This window comes from Nipponia nippon, unplaced genomic scaffold (genome assembly GCF_047370975.1).
Source record: "Nipponia nippon isolate SJK-2023a ecotype South Korea unplaced genomic scaffold, ASM4737097v1 scaffold_14, whole genome shotgun sequence".
NCBI lineage: Eukaryota > Metazoa > Chordata > Aves > Pelecaniformes > Threskiornithidae > Nipponia > Nipponia nippon.
Genome location: NW_028262330.1, coordinates 1,803,920 through 1,825,283, shown reverse-complemented (window position 1 = coordinate 1,825,283; position 21,364 = coordinate 1,803,920). Strand labels below are relative to the sequence as shown.

At 44.5% G+C, this 21,364-nt stretch overlaps 1 protein-coding gene across 2 annotated transcripts in view; it reads left to right on the top strand.

The window, feature by feature from the left end:
* SAP30BP (SAP30 binding protein) overlaps positions 1–20,645 on the top strand; it is a 31,695-nt gene extending 11,050 nt beyond the window's left edge. Inside the window, exons 3-10 of one of the 2 annotated variants that reach the window (XM_087751024.1) lie at positions 7,132–7,174; positions 13,285–13,373; positions 15,908–15,999; positions 16,454–16,514; positions 17,011–17,062; positions 17,459–17,517; positions 18,740–18,824; positions 19,492–20,645. In XM_087751024.1, coding sequence (XP_087607150.1) covers positions 7,132–7,174; positions 13,285–13,373; positions 15,908–15,999; positions 16,454–16,514; positions 17,011–17,062; positions 17,459–17,517; positions 18,740–18,824; positions 19,492–19,673 — 663 coding nt within the window. In that variant the 3' untranslated portion in view covers positions 19,674–20,645. The remainder of the gene's footprint in view (positions 1–7,131; positions 7,175–13,284; positions 13,374–15,907; positions 16,000–16,453; positions 16,515–17,010; positions 17,063–17,458; positions 17,518–18,739; positions 18,825–19,491) is intronic. The other variant, XM_087751023.1, reaches the window with a different exon arrangement.
* The last annotated feature ends 719 nt before the right edge of the window (positions 20,646–21,364 follow it).

The window sequence follows — 21,364 nt, the reverse complement described above, 5'->3', positions numbered from 1 at the left end:
GAAGCAGGTAGCTCTGGGACCAGGGTGCCGTCCTAAGGCTGATGTTAGTAACTGTACCTCCTCTTGGAAAACACAAGTTCTGGTGCCCAGTTCCTTCACTGGAAATTACTTCTAACAAATAATCTTTGTCAAATATTGAGATAGCATATGTCAGGTGAACAGAATCGTGTTTCAAAGAAGCTATGTAAAGGCTTTTATGCTATGAATGCTTCCCTTCTAAAGCGTTTTCTTACAGAAATGTTTTGCCAGATCTTGGTTGAGGTTTTTCGGTGGTTTTTTTCAATGAAATTGAAATGAAATGAAAGTGGATTTTTAGACTTAATTTAGCTTAAAAAGTAAAAGGCAGTGTCACTACACGAGTTCTTTGTTTTGGTAAGATGCTTAAGGAATGTCTCTGGAGTTGACTCTTTCCTTCCCTTTTTGTCTGTGACAATAGTATCTCAAAATAGGTACGTTCGTATAGGCTGTACCTAAGTGTCACTGAAGGTTGGATGTATCAGTTGTTTCCTATAGGTGGCTTATTTCTGAGCTGCTGTGCTTCTCTTGGTATCTAGATTGTGGTCCCTACCGTTTTTTCTTAGTTAAATTTCTTACCCTGTACTGGGCGCTCTGCCTGGAGCTATGTATCAGAGCTGGCAAACAGGATATGGCTGTAGGAAATGGGCTTGTTTCAAGCTTTCTCTTGGGATTCTCCTCTCTCACAATACAAGAAAAGGGGGGGGGAGAGGAATAAAAGTACTGTACTTCTGTTCCCTTGCTTTCTCTTCCCCAGACTCTGAGTACGCTTGACGTGCACTCTTGTTTGCTGCCCTCCGCCTGGTAGCACACCACCATCAGGCAGATCTGGTGAGCAAGAGATGAAATAGTTCTTGTCATGCACTTTTAATATTAAATGAGAAGTTTCTGGTGTTCTCTTCCCACAAGCACTTCTGATGTTTGTAGAAAAGCAAGAACATAATTGCTACCATGTTCCTTTAAAGAAGAAAAGAAAAAATAATAAAAGGCCAAGAAAAAGCACCTGATCCAGGGTTTGGAGAGGTCTTTCTCTTGCTGCTTGCATATAAACATTTCACCCGCTTGCTCCGGCGGGTCCATTTTCACTATCAGCTTAGATAACTCTTCTCACAATTTATTCTAAGTTATAGAGTTTTTCTTTCCATCACACGCAGCCTAATGAGGCCGTTGATATGTTAGGACTACAGGAGGTAGTCTGCATTGTAGAGAGGAGGAAAAACTACAAAAACTTCTTGCTGGTGCTTGCTCAGATGAGAGAAATCCACTGTAACAACTATTGCAGATCCACTGGCTCCTAGTGGAAGGACTGCACTGAAAAATTCTCTGCATTAATATCTTCAGACTGAGCCGCTAGCATGACAGCAGTGGGACTGGTCTATACGTTTTGTGGCTGTCAGTTTAAATTGGTGTTAAATTTCTTTATGTGCAAGCAATCAGGTGAAATAGTTGGGGGAGAGTAGAAGTTCTGCAATGCAAGAGCATTCTCTCGGGGGGGGAAAGAGAAAACATTGAGGGGTACTGTGGAAGCTTCCTAGCTACTTTTTTTTAATGCTAACTGGAAGTCAGTGGAAAAATGAAGCTGTAGGGCTAAGTTGGCTGCAAGTCTGGGAATGCAACTGAGCGGTGGCAAATCTGGCTTCAACTTCTCCCTTCTTACAATTTGCATCTTATTTAAAGCAATTGGTTTCTGGTTTTGTATCTTTTCTGCTTCCCTGTTCAGCCGTTGGTTCTTGTAGTTTGAAGTACACCTGCACTAACGTGTGCAACTGCTTCTATCAGAAATTGATGGTTGAAGTTGTACCTTTTGACAACAGTTAAAGCCAACAGTTATGTTTGATGTGAGCTTTGTACTGGATTTATGGATCTTGTTTCAGGAAGGATTTAGCGAGCATTGTTGTCAGTCAGTCCAATTCTTTCCATTAAATAAAGCTGTTCTGGGCAAGCCTTTCCAAACTTGGATTCATCAGTCTCAGATTCATATTGTTTTTGCTTCCTTCCGTTAATCTCTGTTCCACACTGTGAGGATTGCGTTTGATTGTTTTTATTTTCCATGGAACCTGAGCAGAGACTGTTTTTTATGTAACTGAATGGAAACACTCCGCAACTGAAAAGGTGGTCTATATTTCACCTCGGCAAGGTGAAATCTTAAGCCAAAATGCAGCACTTTCCGTATGCCTCTGCACACACACGCACACCCCTTCAGCTTGCTCTTCTTTAGCTGATTATTGTGACACATGAGACCTGAACCATCAAGCTGGCTTCCTATCAGTCAGGCTCTTGCAGGCAGCATCGTCTTGCCCAGGGCTTGAAGAAAGCATTTGTCTTTGGGAAGCAGTAAAAATGGAAAACCTTTTCCTGAACACACAGAGGAATAGTAATAGAGTACCTCTTTTCTGCTCTCGGTGAGCTGATGTGCGGACTTGCTCTTACAAGCACAGAAATTGTGACTTATGTTAGTGGTCTAGTTAGGTGTTAAAAAGTTGGTGTTTTTTTCTTGTTGTTTTTTTAATACTTTGTCTTTGCCCATAGCAGTTTGTGCTCTTCAGAGGCTGCTCTTTGTTAGTCTCTGGGTCAGGGGAAGGGAGCCTGCCTCCTGCTTGTCTTGCCCTCTTTCAGTCCTCTTCCAGCTTGGCTCTGAACCACCACGGCATCCCTCGACTCCTTTCAGTGGGTCTGTTGGAGCAAGGCCGTCTGGCTCGAGGCCCTTAAACCGTTGATCTTGTCAGATGTAGGCTGCAAAGTAGATAGCAGCCAGAAAATCAACTTGCTGAGTGCAGGAGAGGAATAAAGTACAGTACTGCTTTTTTTTTTTTTTTTTTAAATTCAATGTAGCTATTCTTAGAGGTCATCACGTAATACTAGACGGGATAAAATGACTAGAGAAGATGAATGAACACAGGACACTTTTTGCCCGAGTTTTGTACTTCCATGATGGTAGAGAGAATTTTCGGCGTAACCGATGCGTCCAGGCTGACTGCGCAAGTAGCGAGGGACTGGCGGCAAAAGTCAATTCAGAAGTGCTCCCGTACAGCCTTGTGGAGGTCGGGCTTGTGAAAAATGTGCAGTAGTGGAAGGTGCCACTAGTGGAGTCTTAACCTTGTTATTTTTCAGTGATCAGGGTCCAAATGGAAATGAACCCAGTAAATGATGCCTGTAGCTCTGGGATACTTGAAGGCTCTAATAGCTTTCATGTATCTGCTCTGATAGAGACTTGACATGAAATCCTTTCTGCTTGGAACCACTCACCTGCTTGATTTTGTGCTCCTCCTGTGGGATACTGATACGTAGCACAGTGGGTATTGATGGTGGAGTAATCTACAAAAAGATCGCCTTGCCCTGAATGGGTTTATGTAGATTCTCTACTTAAATTTCGGTTATCTTCCAAATTTTCTGTTGATTAAATGCACTTGATTTCCTCTAGAAATCCCTTGTCTGGTGTAAATGTTCCTTTCATTTCACAACAAAAAGATAGCAACCGTGCAGTGTTTATTGTACCTCGTTACTCGGTGATTCTCTCTCTCCTTCAAGTTTATATTGGGTTAGATCTGCAGAAAATATGGTGGGGGTTTGGGTTTTTTTTGTTGTTGTTTTTTTCTGTTTTATGTTTTTTTTAATGCTATCTTTTCTAATCAGTTCATTGTATTCAATGCGTGTCCCAAACTTAAATTAGCCTAAGGGAGTGTAGGACAGTTCTTGTTGAGTGAATACTCCACTGAAGGTTTTTAGACCATCCTTAAGTTCTGGATCTTCAGTAGATACTGAGAGGTTTGAACAAGACTTCTTAAATCTTGCATCGGCCAGACTGTTTGTCTTTGGTCAAGTTGTTGATACTTGCCTTGCCATGGTCTTAGACAGTAAACTGAGCAAATATGAACAAGCACCGTAGGAGGAGTCGGTCATCATTTTGTTTTCTGCAGGCATTTAAGAGGCTTGAAAGTAGTCCGACTTAATGAAAAGCTGTGTTGATGTCTTCAGCTTGTTAATGATGGAGCAGTGGGTGTAGGTACGCAGTAATTCATCAGTAAGCAAAATTCATGTCCTCTGGGCAGTGAGGTGTGGCTATGATATGTTAGTGAACTTGTTTGCTTTTGCTTGGTGTAGCTCTGGGGTTTCTGATGCCTTGGCTGTGGCCTGCGGATGTGGAGACCAGACTTGCTTGAGCGGCTGTGGTGAAACGGGTGTGGGTGATCAGGCCAGGTACGCACGCAGTGGCAGCCTGATAGGACTGGCTTTATTTAGCCTGTTACAAACGGGGCAGGCTTGTGCTGTACCTCTGGGATTAAAGGATACAAATTAAAGGGCGAACTTATTCTGGTGAAAGCAAACTTACTGACGATTCTGGAAATTCATAAAACGTACTATTTACCGCATCTGACATTTTAGCGATGTTTGTCTAATGTAAGGTACGTAACAGGAGAGATTTTGGCCATCAAATTATCTCTCAGAATATTAGTACGTGTTTCCTGAGAATTGCGTGCTTACGCTTGGCCCTGGTTCCAAACAGCTACAGGAGAAGACTTGAAAATGGGCTTTGGAAAACTTGAGAAATACAGCAGATAGCCTTGCAGCCCTGTTAACTGGCCAAATGAGAGGGCAGCCTTCCTGAGGGCATTTAGCACCTGAATTTGACTGTGCCACTGGGTTGCACAAGTGCCTCCTCAGCAATATTGGTCATTTGGGCGATTTTTTTCTCTTGCCTTTGGGTTCTTGGATGGTGAGAGGACAAGCGGGCAGAAGATGGGAAGGATAATGGAATAATAAATACAGTGCTGGGTAAGAGGAAGGATCAAGAGGTGCTCAGGGACGTAGCCTGTCTCTTCCTCTTCCCTCTCAGTCCACTTAAACCAGAACTTTCAAAAGGTAAGAGTGCAGGATATAATTCAGTCAAGGTTGGAACAAAAGCAGTTCCCTCCTTTCACCTCAACAAACATTTGCTTGTTGTCTCAAACCAAGGCAAGAAGCACTTTTAATTACATATCTCACAAGTTCTCCCCCTGAAGGGAATAAAGCAGCCTTCTGACCGCACGTGTTCACTGCCTCATGAGTCCCTGCATGCTGCCTGGACGTACGTTCCCCTTCTGTCTGTAGCTCTATGAACTTCTCCAGCCCCTGTGCAACGTTTGCCTGCTGATCTGAATTTCTCCTCACCACCTGTTAGTTACCGCAGAATTGCCCCCACTGCTCGGGTGTTCACTGACGCTCACCGTCTTAGCACCGCATCGATGTGGTCGAGGCTCACCACGGTAACACCGCGTCTGCCTAGGTTTGTGGAGAACACAGCCTGGATTCCCTGGATTCCTGTCCAGTGCTCTCACCAAAGAGGGCTCTTGGCATAAGTTTTCTGCTTTGAAATGTCATGCTTCTGTTTTAATTTTTTTCTGCCTGTGCTGTTCTTTCTGAAGACCCCGGGAGAAGAGGTGTTAATGCACTGCAGCAAGTGCGTTAGCTCAGAGGGGTTGGAGCTGTTACACTGCGGTCCATCTCACAGAGGGGCCTGGGGCCTCGCCAGCTGGCCAGCGAGAAGATGCGTGTTCCTTCGTGTAGGTTTTTTTTTCTGAAATAGCTTTAGCCTTGTATTTTTGTGATCCAAGTGTACTTAGGGAGAAACAGTGCCTTTTTTTTTTTTTTTTTTTCCCCTCCCCTGAATGGCTATAAAAAGTGCCCTGTAGCAGTTAGTGCCATGCAAAGAATTTGGTTTTCTGCTTCCAGAGGCTTTGGTTTCTCTGCAAATTGGTGGGTTTTCACAGTGAGTCTGGCACAGCCTGTTCCCCCATCTGGCTCGGTGACCTTGCTGCCTTCTCCTCACCTTGGGCATCTCTCACCTGACTGGAAATGGAGTAAAGGCTTGGAGAGTGGTTACTAAGCAGCAAGGAGGCAGCGTTATGTCCGTGTCAGGTTGAATGAATAGCTTCAGTGTTTGGAGGCACTGAGGAATTTTGGAGGCACAGTCCAGTGAGTCACAAAAGATCTTTGAGAGGCAGGCGGGGGGAGAGGGCAGTGTTGGGATACAGCTGACAGTGTTTCAGAAACTTCATTTGTGCTGAATTTGATATCGCTTGTGACTCTGCTGGGGTCTCTCAGAAGCACCACAATATTTGAACGTTGGTCTCAATATGGCGAAAGCATATTTAAGAGTGTCTTATCCTCCATAACACCTCCTGCTCAGCAGGTTCTGGTGCAAACATCTGCTGTGTTCCCACAACTGAAGCGGCCTTAATTTATATAACTACGGAGGGATTAGCTGTGTTGAGAAGATCTCCAAACAGAGCATTACAAGCCAGTGGAAGTTGCCCTTGAGTTTCTGGTAGAGCAGATTGGCTATACCACTCCTGGAAAGGAGCAGCCCAGAGAGAAGTGACAGCAGGAGTGTTCTTCTGGAACAGGAATACAGGATCTGCATCACCACCACGCTCCCTGGCATTTGGGTTCGTAGAGGTTTTATCAGCCAAAGCCTTGAATGGCACAATTACAGAAGTGAATTCTGGCAAAGCTCTGCGGCCCGGGACCCTGCAGAGCCCTGGGTGCCTGCGGAGAGCCCGCCCAGGTGCCGCTCCAAAGTCGCTGTGCCCTGCCGCCGGCTCTGGGACCGTTTTGGCTGTTTTCATGTTACTCTGGGGAACGCATCCTGCTGGCCCTGCTTAGAGGACTGCAAGTTGCACAGGCCTGTCGTAGGCATTCCCAGGGCTTAAGGAGTTTTCTGTGGGCTGGATCCAGCTTATATTTAGCTAGCTATGCTCTAAAACGTTGACTCTTGGCTGGTGCCAAGGGCCAGCCACCAAAAATGAAAAATCTGTGGTTTGATCTGTTTTGAGGAAAGGCTTCAAGTACAGCAGTTCTTGTGGAATTCAAAAGGAGCTGAGTGTCCAGGACTCCTAGAAACAAAGCCTGAATTCTTTCATTAAATTTAGACTCTAGCTTTGAAAGGAAACAGAGCATCCTGTTAGGCTTTGACTTTCCATGGTACAAACATTGCCCTATTACCTAATAACTTGCATTTTGTAATTTTTTTCTTTTGTCTCAGAAGTAATGTATAAATTTCTAAACAAATGGACAGTATAGCTTTTTAGATTGGAAGCATACCTTGACTAAAATCTGTTTCTTCCCCCTTCCTCCCAGGAATTGTCAGAACTGGAGAAGAGAGATCCTCAGGAGCTAGTTGGTAAGTTCGCTCAGAAGTATTTCTTCACATGTTTTTTCAAACTAGACCTTCTAGGCTCCCCCTTTGTAAAAAACATCTTCCCTCTGTCCTGACAGCGCTGTAGTTTGAATTATTGCCTGCCATGTTTTATCTCGGTGGAATATTTTCAGTGAAGTCTTCCTTTGGGAGAAAGGTACCATGCCTAAAAATATGAAAATATTTTCGTATATAACATGTCTAAGACATATGTAAAGGGCAGTGTTGCTGTTTTTCTAGATGAGCTTAAAAACAATAAAGCATAGCTTTGTCCAGACACCTCTGTGAGAGCCAGCATAACCAGGAATGATGACAGATACTTTGTTCTGTGGCTTCAAAAACTTACCTAAAATATCCCCACTTAAATGTGATCCACGTAGCGATTTATAGCTGCTGTGTTGACATAGCGTGCCGTATGCTTTCTAATGGTTACTGAAACGTATTTGATTTTTGTGACTTCTCATTTACTCATTGCACCATTATTAGATTTGGAAGAAATGCTTGGAAAGTCCAGGATCATCAGCTTGAAGTAGTGTCCTCTGCTTAGCCTCTGTGGAGCTGTACAGAAAGTGTATTTTATGTTGAAGCTCTGACTATCTTGAACTAACCCTTTGTTCCTGAGGTTACTAGTACGGTTGTGTGGTAGCATGTAATAATATCATAAAAAATCATGAGTTTAGAAGTTGCTTCATTACCTGTCAAGTCAGCTTGTTGAGGCTCAAGCGTGACATTTCAGCCACGAAGTGTGGTAAACATAAAATAAGACAGGCAATACTAGGATGCTAAGCTGTGACTCCTACAACAGCCATCACTGAAGTTTTGGACTTCAGTCCTTTTCAATTGGCCTGCCCAGACTTTGCACCAACCCAACTGGTATATTGAATTTTCAGCCTTTAGAGGGCAAAACTGCTGTAACCAGTCTCATCATAGAATGCAACAGAGATCTTTCTCCAAACTACTGATCTGCCCCCAAATGCACGCTAGAAACACGGATGAGACAACAGCATTTAGGGTAAAAAGTAAAGAAGAATATCTGAAAGCCAACTGCCCTTCTACTCTCTACTTTACATACGGGTGGAACTCTGCACTTGTGAAGCCGTGTAGTGGGAAGGCCTTTCTTAGGTAAGGTATAAGGCTCAGGTTCCAATTTTGTTAGTCTCCTTTTCCCCGGTGACTGCCCCATCCACAGATCAGCAGATTGAATCTCATTTGTCTCATGATAGCCCAGACTTGCACGCAGGCTTAAAAGCTGCACAGGGGGCACTTGCTACCGTGTCACGCACTCGGGAGTGGACAGTGTTGGTGAGTCCGGGACCTGGATTAAGGTTTGCAATGTGATATCTTTAATATCCTTTCCCAATAGTAGCACACACAGAGCAAGGTGTAGGCTAGCTTTGCGCAGAACCAGGTCATTAGAGGTCAGCATACTTGCCATGCTGGATTCTCTAGGACTTTTGCATTAGACCATATCTTATCTAGTTGAAAAGGAACTGCTGCAAGAGCCTTATGGTTGGCGTAACGTGAGAACCACGCCCTTCCTGGAAGCTTGCACTTTCAGAGTTAGAGTTCTTGAATGGAAAAAGGTGCGGGATTTTCTGACACAAAGCAAGTAACTACTCCAATCTGGACATCTGAAGTTTTGTCTAATATCAGTATGTGGAAGTCGAAGCCTTAGACAGTTTTCCACAGCTGCTTTTTGCATTAAAAGCTTGTGGGCCTGTCCTTCTCCGAAGATAACCGTACGTTGTTCAGCATCACCTCTATTAAAGTTCATGGTTATGTAGTTGCTTAAGTACAGCATAAATGTAGGCTCCTGCCAGAAGTAATGTTGCTGTTTTGCCTCCCCCGGACGCGTGCTAATGTTTGTGTGCCTTGAGCTGGTCTGGGAGGTGCAGCCAGCTGAGATCCACCTTCACTGCTCTTTTTTTTTTTTTTTTTTTTTTTTCCTGTGAGGCTTCCAGCTGGATCCGTTCCCTGATCTGCTCCGTGCATGCTAGGTGAGCACTAGCGTTGCCACAGAGAAAACAGCAGGAATGGGCAGCTGGGAAGGGCATGGTCCTGACTTATGGTGGTGATCACGTAATCAAAGCCTGAAAGAATGGGAGGGGAGGTTTCCAGCAGTAATGGCCCTGTGGTTGAGGAGAAAGTATATGTGAAACTTACTCTGATAGATTTTGGCGTCAGTGTCGTCCTTTTGGGTTTTCTGTACCACTCTGAGGAGTACACGGTGCTGGCGGACATGGCATTTGCTGTTTCTTGCAGCCTTTCAAAATAATACTTTTAGGATGGACTTTTTTGTTCTTTGCAGCATGGTTGTTTACCTTTTGGACTGTAAGAAATGTTCTCTCCGGCCCTTAGGATATCTGAGCACAAAGTCAGTGTTCATAAGAGCAGAAAATATGGCTGAGTTGCTGGTCTCTTTCTGCATTTCTCAGCCCACAGAGCAGAAAGGGAACTAGTGTCCTTCCATGGATGGGTGACTCACTGGCATGTTGTTGCCTCCAGTTCTTTCCTCTGATTTGGCTGTTCTGGTGCCAGGAAATCAGAAACCCACACACCCTGGCTTATGCCAAGCAGACTTGATTAGAGTGCCAAAGAATGCCGTTCTGGAGACCAGGCACCACCGGTTCACGTGTCTCCAGGGGAAAGCCATGCCCCTCTGATTACCCTTTCCAGGTCCTTGCTTGTTTTTTTGCACAGCGTGACCTTTATAGACAAACTGGCGTCTGATACTGCCGGTAATCCCTTGTGGCTGCTTAAGACACAGCATACACGTGAATCTTGAAAGGGACAGGAGTTCTGGGGAGCTCGGTACGCCCTAACAGTTGGCTGTGCTTTGGCCTGCTGTGCAGAGACCAGGGGCAGCTGAACATCTCCGCTTTGCCGTAGTGCATGCACTGACTGCATAAAAAGCTGCAAGCACCTCTTGCTTGTGCTGATGAAATTTTAAACTTCTAGGTCAGCTTGTGGAAGGAGAACGCACGGACTTGGCACCAGCAGCAGTGTCCTTCAGCAGCAGGATGCTTGAGTTGCAGACCTATCAGTGCGCCGGCTCCTACTTTCTTGAACTCCCATCTGAGTCATGGGATCTGCTTTATGGCCTTAGTTGTTTATCTGGGCTGTGAATCTGATTAGGGGAAGATGTTTACTTACGGTGAGCCAGATGGGTGTGCCCGTAGTGATTAATGGTGCCAGCAGCCGTTTTCCTGAGGTCCCCACACGGAGATCCTCTAGGCTGCGATCCAGCAAATCACAGGCCCAGTTAAAGACGGTGCCAGTGTCCCTACCTATGACTCATGTAAAAGTAAAACTTTGATCTTGGCAGAAATAACAGGATGCACAAAGCAGTTGGATGTATCCTGTGAGGACACACCTTGTTGTTAGCTGTCCATCTGCATTTACTGCTGTATAGACAGTGGAAAGCTGTGCCTGGGACTTTGAAAACACAAAATCTTTTTATACAGGAGCCTGTGGCTGTATATGCAAGTTCCAGGGTTATTTCAAATTATAATCCCAGCTGCTCCTTCCTCTAGGGAAAGAGCTGGTGGGAAGAGGCTGTGGAATTGACCATTCCGCTATCTGTTTGGGCAGGAAGCTTGGGGACTGCTCGAGGGCATGGATAACTTGCACTTCCTTACTGCAAATAAGCCTGAAGGGGCTAAACTCATCCTTTTCTTCCTAATGATGTGGCATCTCAGTCTGTGTGTGATGAAATAACTGAGTAACGATGAATGCTTGTGCTTAGTTTGCAAGGTGCACGTAGCCTGGCTGCTGACTCAGTCTTCAGCTGCGTACAGCTATGGTGGGATTGCAGTAGACAAAGATGTCTTAGTTCCAGTTCCTTGTAAGGCATTGAGAGATGCCTTCCCCCATCAGTATGATGTTGATAAATGAGTGTTTTCACACAGCTCCAACAAAAGAGCAAATGAGCACCAAAACCTGAAAAGTCATGCGTCAAAATATATCATCTCATTGGGAGCTCTTGCTCTGCCTCCAAGGTTATTTCTGTTTCAAGGGAGTTTTGAATTGATTGCTGAACGTACTCTTAGGACTTTGGGACTTCTTTGCTGGCTAGACAGAGTTCTTGCCCAGAGTTCCGAAGTTTTTATGAGCCCACAGTTCTCCTTCCCATAAATGTGTTGTTTCTCTGTGGCTCTTCTGGTCGTCTGCAAGGATAAGGAGCCTGTGGGATGTCTAGTCTGGAACTAGGCTTGATTTTTTTTTTTTTTTTTAAGGTCCTTTCTTTTCCTTATGAAGTCTGGGTTTGGTGGCCTTGTTTCTTTTTTTTAATGTTTCTGCTGATGCTGTGAATCTCTTAAGCCATTAATCAGCTTTCACCTTTTCTGGAAAGCCTAGTGTGCCGTCTATTATGCCCGCTCCTGTCCGTTTGCTACCCTCTCTGGGTTCCTGAAGCTCTAATTAAACTAGAGGTTTCCTCATCCCACCAGCCGCTGTAACCTATAACAAATGTCTGCCTTGTTGTCAGGGAGCTCCACTTTGCCTGCCTTTCTGTAGGGGCCCTGGCAAGCTTTCCTCCCTCCATAGAGACACCCTCTTAGTAAATGCCAAAGGACACTTTTTGTTCATTATTAGCAACGGCTGAAGAATTTAACCCTCCGCAACATCTTGATCAAATAGAATGAGTGGTCGCCTGCTAGCTTTGCATCTCCAAAGGATATTGTCCTTAGTGCTTTACATTTTTACAAAAGAAATAGGAACTGTAGTAGTACTGAACGTGTGCGGTGTCGATTATTTGTGACCTCAGCCATCCGATGCTCTGTGCTGGAAGGCAGGAGAGCACGCTGTGTTCAGATGCCGGGGTCTGTCCTTGGGGCCCTTCTGGGCTGTAGTCAAAGGAGCTGAGCTCGAGCGTGCTAGAACTGCAGCGCGGGCAGGTTTAATGTGTAATTGAGGAGCTGCAAATGGGAATGGCTTGGTTGATACGACTTCTGTGCTGGTGTCAGGTCTCTTTTATCCACTACAGACTACAACTCTGGGATGTGTTCCCTGTCCAAATTATGGTTGAAAACAATCCCAGCTGCTTAAATGTGTGGCACAAATCTCTGCTCCAAGACTTGGCTAGAAAGCTGCCTGGGTTTCCCGTAATAGTGGGAAGGCAGCAAGCAATAGGGGGAAACATGGCAGTTTCTTTCGCTGATAGCTCTGTAAACTGATCTTTACAGGGCAATCAGCACTCTACTAATATATCCCAACACAAACAGCTATAGAAATCTGGCAATCTGTACCGGTCTGTTCTCAGTCCTGCAGAACGAGTTGTTCTTTCTAGCAATAGTCTGCCTCTGTAAGCAAAGATCAAAGTGCCTGTTAAGGAAACGTTAACTTAAGGATGAAATGTAATTTCTTGTGGTTAACTCCTGACAGCCTTGGGGAGGGTCGTTCCCTTCTTGAACCATTTTGGTTCATGTAGGTAGGTCTTGAAATAGATAGGACCCAAAGTGATTACCTCCCCAAAATGGCAATGAGCCAGGCTGCTTTAGATTGATCCCATGATCCTCCACATCCAGCGTCTGATTCGCTCTCTGAGAGCATCCTGGCGCAAGTTTTGTCGGAGACTCCGGGTTATCTGAGCTGTTCAGAGCAGGACTTTAAAGTGCATATGGAAGACCTGCAGTAGTGGAGGGCTCGCTGTGTGGCGCACAGTGGGGGGGTTTAGGGATACGTTTCACAAGCCAGCCTTTGTTCCTCTGAAGATCCTTTGCCTTTGAGGATCTCACCAACGATTGCAGCTGGAGTGGGAAGTAGCTTAGCTTTTCATATTTCCATTCTGGGGTGAAGAGATCCCTGAAAATAAAGCTGTAAGCATGGGTGTGACACAGAGCCACAGTACAAGGTAGATATCAAGAAAGCAAGCACCGCATCACTCTTCTGAGGATCTAACCTTTAAGTTAGTTGCTTCTTGCTCAGCACTTTGAGAACACCACGAGTACCAGCTGACGGTGTTCCCGTGTTACCTTTACCCATGGGTTCTCAATGGTAGACTAGTACTAGCAAGGACATAAAACAAGTTTAATGACTTGCAGGGCTTAAATTCCCTCCAGTATTGCCAGAACTCATGTTTGGTTTGCTCTCTACAGCTTCTTTTTCAGAAAGAGTGCGGAACATGTCTCCAGATGAGATCAAAATCCCTCCTGAGCCTCCTGGCAGATGTTCTAACCACTTGCAGGTTGGTATAAGTCCACTTTATTTTTTTAAAAAGCTTGCAATTCAGTAGGGAGGGGGGATATTTGGGAACTCGGCTCAATATTTTTGCACAGGTCAAAAATCCAGCATTAAAGCTGGGTTTTTACCACACTGAGTTTATGAATGCACTGTGTTAATGCTTTAGACTTCACAGCGATTCTAGTCTAGGAATCTCAAAGTAGCTTAAAGCTGTTTTCCAGTCTCTGTGGGTCACTTATGCTTTAAAATGGCTCTTGATCCCACCAGTGACACAGAAGCAATGTTTACTGTGAAGGCTGCTATCCTCTTACCTCAGCAAATTCAGCTCCGTAGGAAAGAACAAATCATTGTTTTTCTATACGGGCCTGAGAATCCCCTAACTGGAATAGTTGAGGCAGCATTGACTGGATTCCTTTTCCACCTACACGTCTAGATGATAAACATTGAGAGGGAAGGCTAGTAACTTGGAGGCAGCAAAAGAAAATAAATGGGTGTTTTCTCTGGTGCACACCCAAATACTTGCAGTAACCATCTTTGCAATAACCTTCCGCTCTGTTTTCCTCCTCCTGATGGAGGGCACATGAAAGAGCAGGGGCTGCTGTCTCCTACCACCCATTTGGGTTTTAACTGCAGTTATCTGCCGGGTAGAGATACAAGTAAAGAATCACTTCTGGAATGCTCTATAAAGTAAGCTACTAATGCGCAATGGTGATTCAGAATGATTCACCGTCCAGATCACGCTTTCTTCTTCTCCGCACAGTGTACCTGGGCACACCCGTTCCTCCTCTTGTGCTGGAGGAGGATTTTACTGTTCTGACATCAGTGAATTAGAGTGTGTTAGATCTGAGGAATGCACAGAGCTTGAGAGAGCAGACAGAATAAAGCAGATTTTCTTCCCCTTTGACAGCAGTTTACTATGTTAAATCAAAGGAGAACTTGTCCTCTGTTAGCAGGTCAAACCACATCTTAGAGCGCTTTGAGCGAGGAGATGGGATTGTTCTTTAGAGATGCAAAATGTTCTAGGCTTCTCACGGCTGATTTGCTTTTTCCTTTTGTCAAATTCTTCCTCTAATAAACTGTATCTCGAACTCTGCCAAAGGAAGTATTTCTTATTATAAAGTTGACTGAGTAGTTCCCCATCTGTGGATTTTGTGAACCATACTGCTGCCTCCACGGGGAGGGGACAAAAGGCAACACCTATTCCATCATTTCTGCTCCCCAAATTCACCTTTTTGCAGTTGTTCCTTCAATCCTCACGATGTGTGTGCTGGATGTGGAGCTTGTGTAATTTCTTCTTGCTAATTTTGTGAGGACCTGGTGAAAATTTTTTTTATAAAGCTTTTTTTAAGGTTGTTGAAAGAGGAGTTTCATATCAGCTCTTAACAATCCTCTTTTCTTCAGGCGTCAGCAAACCCTTAGACAATAGTCAGTTCTGTATTGGAGCTGACTGTCCATATGGAGGGAGACATGAAGTGACTTATCCAGAAGCAACAAAGGAAAATTGACTCAACTCTTCCATCCCAAAAGACTGAAGGCCTAGCCTCTGGTCTTATTTTATATGCCTCTTGTACGTGAGAAATTTGTGTCAAAAAGAAAAGATGAAGGAAATTGCTGAGAATATTCTCCTAGTAGTAGCACTGAAGTGTATGTTCCATCTGAAAGTTTCTGCTTTTGCTATCCCTTCAGCATCATCAAAGTAAAAATACTTCTAAGGTCTTCCGCTACCTTGCTGAGGAAGAAAAAATATCATGTTTATTTTTAAGTCTTTCAGTCTTTTTGGAGAGTAGACTGCTTGACGTTTCCAGCCTGAGTCAGTTAAGTTGCCTTTTGCAGGGGCTTGTGGCTTCAGTAAGATATCCGTAGGCTTCGTAACTATGCGCGTCATCTGCAAAGAGAAGCTGATTCCATCGACCTGGCCAGTTGTGCCCAAGCAGGGATTTAGAAGCACCTTACTCCTAAGAGCGTTTGGCTGCCAGCAGGCGCCACCAGCAATACCTGATGATCGCACTGGGTTTAGTTCTCCAGCAGAACGTGGCTCTGCTCATCTGTTACCCAGGCACAGCCGTGCGCCTTGCCTTCTGCACAGCGTAGCCCAGCAGCTGTTGGTCAGGTGCAGGCCTGAGTCTGAAGGTGGGTGTGCTGGTCCCTGCAAGCGTGGGAGAACCTTTGTGGAGTTCACCTCTCCCTCTCCGAGCTGGCTTCTACTTCCCTACAGTCACAGCTATAAAGGGAAACGGCAGACTGGGAAGAAGTGTGCCCTGCTGCCTCAAATGCAAATCTTTAATCACTGAAGCCTTCAGAAAGTGCCAGGATCAGTTCCCTTACCCATGCAGACAGTTCACGATGGTACTTTCAAACCTTAAAGGGAGGACTGTCTGTACTAATCAGCCTGCCTGGCCTTAGGGGAGAGGTGCAATCCTTGCTCCGTGCAAGAAGGTCACTGGCTCAGTTGGCTCGTTTCCCTATGTACGCTTTTGATAATCAGCTGGTGTGCTCCTCCTTTTCGTACTGGCTCACCCTGTAATCTTTCTCCCTTAGGATAAAATTCAAAAACTATATGAGAGGAAAATAAAAGAGGGCATGGATATGAACTACATCATTCAGAGGAAAAAGGAGTTCCGCAACCCCAGGTGAGCCACCGCCTTTTCCTGTGTGACCAAAGCACCACACAGCAAATTCCAAGAATTTTCCTCTTTGTTGGATTTGTAGCAGAAACAGGATCCTGAGCAAGAAGTACTACTGCTTACAAAAATGAGAAAGACATAATTTGATTGTAACTGAGACAGTAAACCTCTCTTTGTGTTCTCTGAGGCAACAACTAGAGTTGGTGTGTTGGTTGGATTTTAAATGTACAGGCTTTGGATGAGGTATTTTAGAAGATGTGTCTGTTCTGGGAGGTGGGAGATTAATTTGGGGGAGGTTAACGGCATGCCCCATCCATCGTAGCAAGCCTAGCTTCCCAGGTTCTGATTTTACTCTTGCAGCGTGAAGAGGTGGCAACCTCTTTCTACTAACAAATCTGAAACGCTTCTGTTTACTCTTAGCTCCCTGGCTCTGTTCTGAACTCTTGTCTTTCCTTTGCAGCATCTATGAAAAGCTGATCCAGTTTTGTTCAATTGATGAACTCGGTACAAATTATCCAAAGGTGAGGTGCAATACTTCTGACTGGCAAGGGAGTGGGTGAAAGATAATATAGGGCTGTAAGGCCTTACCTCGGGCTTTCTTGAGCCTGCTTGTTTAGAGATCCTTTTAAGGGAACTTTAGTCTGATCCTCTGCATTGAAGTGAACGTTTTTATGTGGTACTGACCCTCAGTGCCTCCAACTTTGCTATAACGATTCTGAACAAAAGCTGCTGAAGCGTGTGGATAGACATGAACCTCCTTGGGGGGATAGAAGCTGAGCAGCAGAAAAATGCATGTCTTATCCCGGCATCCGTTTGGCTTCAGAGCTGTTTCTTCATTCACAACAGAACGTGGTCCTATAAAAGAAGGTCCGATCTGATCTTTGTGTCACTGGGATACAAGAAATTAGTAACGAATATCCCCAGGGGAAAGAAATACATAAAACATTTTTGAACTGGGTTTTGTGAATATGTGGAAATAGCCCTAATCTGACTTTTTCTTCTAATTTTCTTCTTTAGGACATGTTTGATCCTCATGGCTGGTCAGAAGATTCATATTATGAGGCCCTAGGTAATTCCAGGAAGTCTTCTTTTGTCCTAGCTTGGCTCTTTGTGTTCTGCAGTTAATTAACTGCACTAGGGTCTCCACTTCCTTTATAAATGAGAAGTCATCACATGCTGCTCTTGAACGACGGCATGCTGGTTGGATGTGCCTGAGTGTTATTGATGCTTCATCAGTCTGGAAAGCCTTTTCATTTAAATTGGTTCTTCAATGTTTTCATCTCTTAAATCATTAATTTAGTGCAGTAATGCCGTGATTAAAAAGCAGGAGTTAGTTTCACGGCAGTTTGATTTTCTGTACACAATTTGAAATTTTTGATTGTTTGTGATGGGAAGTGTGTGAGTGAGAGGGAACTATGGATTTTTGCTGTTCCGAGTGCTTCTTGTAACTTCTCTTCTTCCTCAGCTAAAGCCCAGAAGATTGAAATGGACAAATTGGAGAAGGCCAAGAAGGAACGCACAAAGGTAGCTAAAAACCAAAAGAGACTGAGCTGCAGAGGTCTTGTTTGTTTTCCTGCTGAATGTCATTCTGTTGCTTTGCTGTTGGGTGTGAACTGTGCTAATTCTGTTTGGTTTTCCCCAGTTCTGTCCTTTCTTCTTGCATGTCTTTTTCCAAGCTGCGCAGATGAAGTTGTTTGCCATTCCTTACAGGTCCATTTCTCTGGGTTGTTTACTCAACTGGATTTCCTTCTGTTTTGTCAGTATATTTAAAGCAGAGCTCTTAAAATGGTATTCAGTAAGCCAGATGTGGGCAAGGTAATGCATAAAGAACAGCTTTTTTTCTTAATCTATGACACTTTGTCTTGTGACGTAGCCTAGTTATAGCTTAATTTCCTCACCACATCTCATTGTGAGACAATATCTGCTTTCTGTTCTCCTTTATATTGCCTTCTTGCATCTAATTTCCAGAAACGTTGGGCCTATTTTAACTTTAACCGGGCTTGTCGCAAAATGTACGTTCTTATGTACCCCCCAGAAAGAACACAGACAGGCTTTGGAAGATTTTATTCCTGTCCTTCAGTGGTGTTGCCTTTAAGCTAGTGGCTGGCATCAGAAAACTGTCTAATGTCAGAGATTGCCATCTAACCTTACAGAAGGCTCCTTACATATTCAGTATGCGGAGGTACTTTTTTCTTGCAGTGCATGCTGTGTCTTGCTACTTGTTTCGTTTTTTGCACAGTAACCCCGGTATCTGGTTACGTCCTTGCCCATATCTGCAGTTTTGAAAACAGGAGACTGCATGCTGTTAGAGCTCCTGTTGCTAGGTTTCCTGCTATGATGCAGTCACAGTAAATCGTGCAGGTAGGGACTTGTCTTGCATGTTTCTTAAGGGAAAAAGAACAAGAATTTCTAACTGTATAAAATACATTCGTTAACGACCAGGATCTGTCCTTTCTGAGCTGTATCAAATTCCTGTGCTTATGCCGGTTAACAAACACTTTTTTATCATATCTGACTTAGGAGCGGGGTTGCAGGAATCCTTAACAATTATGACTTCAGTACCCTTGGGCCTGAGATCTACGTCTTTCTTTCGGCGTGACAGTCAGCTTGGAGGCCAATGTCTCACATGACACTAAAGCTGTTCTTTAACAACATAGAGAGGCGATGTGGTTTGAAAAAAGACTATGTATATTAATACTTCATTTTTATCTTCTCCCCTTTCTCCTGTGTGTCTGTCCCTTCCCAGATTGAATTCGTGACTGGCACTAAAAAGGGTACAACAACAAGCGCCGCCTCTACAACCACCACAACGGCCAGCACCACTGTGGGAGGTAAAGAACAGTTGTGATTTACCTGTTAAGCTGCGGTAATGCTGGGATTAGTGCTTCCTGGAAACCCCGAAGGCTCCTTATTGAGTGCCTATACGATGCAAGAAAGTGTTCTTCCAGGGGCTGATGGACTAGCTTTCCTCTAGTCCCCATTGCCCGTGGCTGTCCTTCTGGAATGAAAGACTAGGGACAGGCGGGATAGCGAAGAGATTTATTAGTGGGTCAAGAAGCCTGCTGATGTCTGGGGTCGTAGGGTGTTCTTGGGACTGATGCATCTCAAGAGATTCGGAAAGACTGAAAATCATTCTCCTGCCTACAGCCTGCCTTTTAAACCGGGAGGAAGGGAGAGAAACCCCTAGAGGCTGATGAGTGGGTCCTGGACCCGCACCTGAGCAATGAGATCCATGTGCTCTGTTAAAATTAGATATGCTTTGGGGCAGGGAGTGAACCTGTCTCCCATTTGGCTGGAGTTCAGGTGTAGAGTTTTACTTTGACTCTTGAGGTATAAAGTTGTCTTTCCTCCTCAACATTTACTGCCAGCGTATGCTGAAATTAATGTGAGGGAAAGCTGCCTAGTCAAGCAGCGGTGTATTAACAGGGTGTTACGAAGGGACTGGTGGCCTTTAACATAATGCTAATCCTCATTTGCTTGATCTGATCGAATTCTTAGATGCCCAGAAGAGGAAGAGCAAGTGGGACTCAGCCATCCCTGTCACGACGATAGCTCAGCCCACCATCCTCACCACTACTGCAACACTGCCAGGCGTTGTCACAGTGACAACCAGCGCAAGTGGATCCAAAACTACAGTCATATCAGCTGTTGGCACCATTGTGAAAAAGGCAAAGCAGTGACTGGTGTGCTGGGCCTGGATTTTCGAACTCAATTGTCATTGAAGCTATTGTTCTCGGAAGGGAGGGGTAGCTTTCGCCTTTGGTAAAAGATGACAAGATTCTTTGAAACAGACCACAGTTCCCTTTTGAAAGAAGGGGGCAGGAGCAGGCATGCCAGCTGTGTGCCCACAGGAATGGACCTCTGCCGAAAATGCCTCTGTCTTTTCTTGCTGTGGGAAGAACCAGTCCGTGTGTGTTGCGCTGAAGGAAGGTGGTCTCTGGAGTCAGCTTGTAAAAGTTAGCTTATTAAATTGCTGCGTTAGGTTCTTCTTTCCTGCTTGCAAGTCTGGTTTGGGGTGGAGGGGAACGGCAAGTAGTGAAGGAATATCAGTATTACCCTTGTGTATCCCAGGCCACGCTCAAAGGCTGCTAGCAGCTTGTGGTAGGTACCTCCCCCAGGTGCGCTAACTCCGTTCCAAGGGAATGAAAGCAGAGACGATTGGTCAGTGTCCATCTTCAGACGTGTAGCAGAGACTTGAAGTGATCTACGTCTGTGTAGACTCCCTCTTCGTTATAGCACTGACGTCTGTGCCTGCGTGCCTGTCTGTGTAGATCTTAGTGACCACGCGTTACATAGTTGAACTGTTGAGGAAACTGTGCTGGAATCGTCTTGTTATCGTCTTGCAGGGATGGAGATTTCTATAAGCTGCGGAGGTTTGATTTGTGAACTCGTTTGCAAAGATAACTCTTCCATTGCCATGGAATGAGATGGGACGGCAGATAAGCAGAGTGTCTGATCTCGATTGTGATATTGTCCATCTTTGTACTAGGTAGCGATGTACTGTGAAATGCACACATGGCAGTTACGGCTTGCTCCACTGTTGTGAAAAAGTATTTTCGATTGAAAATTTTATTGTATAAATCTTCTTACCTGTGTAGCAAAAAATTATTATAAAAATGGAAAAGTCTTTAAAAAACCCCTGGTGTAATTCATGTGTCTGCACTTCTCATCTTGGCGAGGGAGAATCAGTATCCGTTTGTTGCGCTTTGGGTTGCGGATACCATCAGGTGAGCCTGGAACCATTCCAGCAGGGTGGGGGTGGCATGAAGGTTTTTTCACATCATGGATTTTTTTTAAATCTCAAACTCGGGGCGGGGGGGAATCAATTGAGGCATTAAACTGATTTTGGTTGGAGATACTTTTGTTGGAGAGGATGTTCTGAAATAGTTGGTAATTCAGCTGTTCTTCATGCTATTGTTTTTCAAACCTGTTCCTGTATCTTAGACTTCTTAAGTTACTTTCTAGTACTGGCACCTGGGTCTTTCCTAAAACCTCCATCTCTAGAGGCCCGTCTCCTAAAAAGGAGCTCAACAGCAAATGAAGTGGTTTCTTCATTGTTTGGAGGTAGGTGGGATAAATAACTTGAATGGTTCCATTTGTGTAGAGACACAGCTGCTAATCTGGACTTCTTTCTTCTTTGCACTGCTCACTCCGGATTATTTAAATGGCCTTTAATTCTGAGATCATGATTTTTCAGGTTCAGTAATTTTTCTGTTTCCCATTGTTTTAAGTTAAATTTCTACCCAAAGCCTGTTTTTTCTAGTGCATAAGCGGTGTTAGGAGAGCGGGTTGCTAGATCAACAAAAGTGTAAATTTCTTAGAATTCAGTGTTGCTTTTTCAGGTGTTTATATACCTTATGTCGCTCCTGAT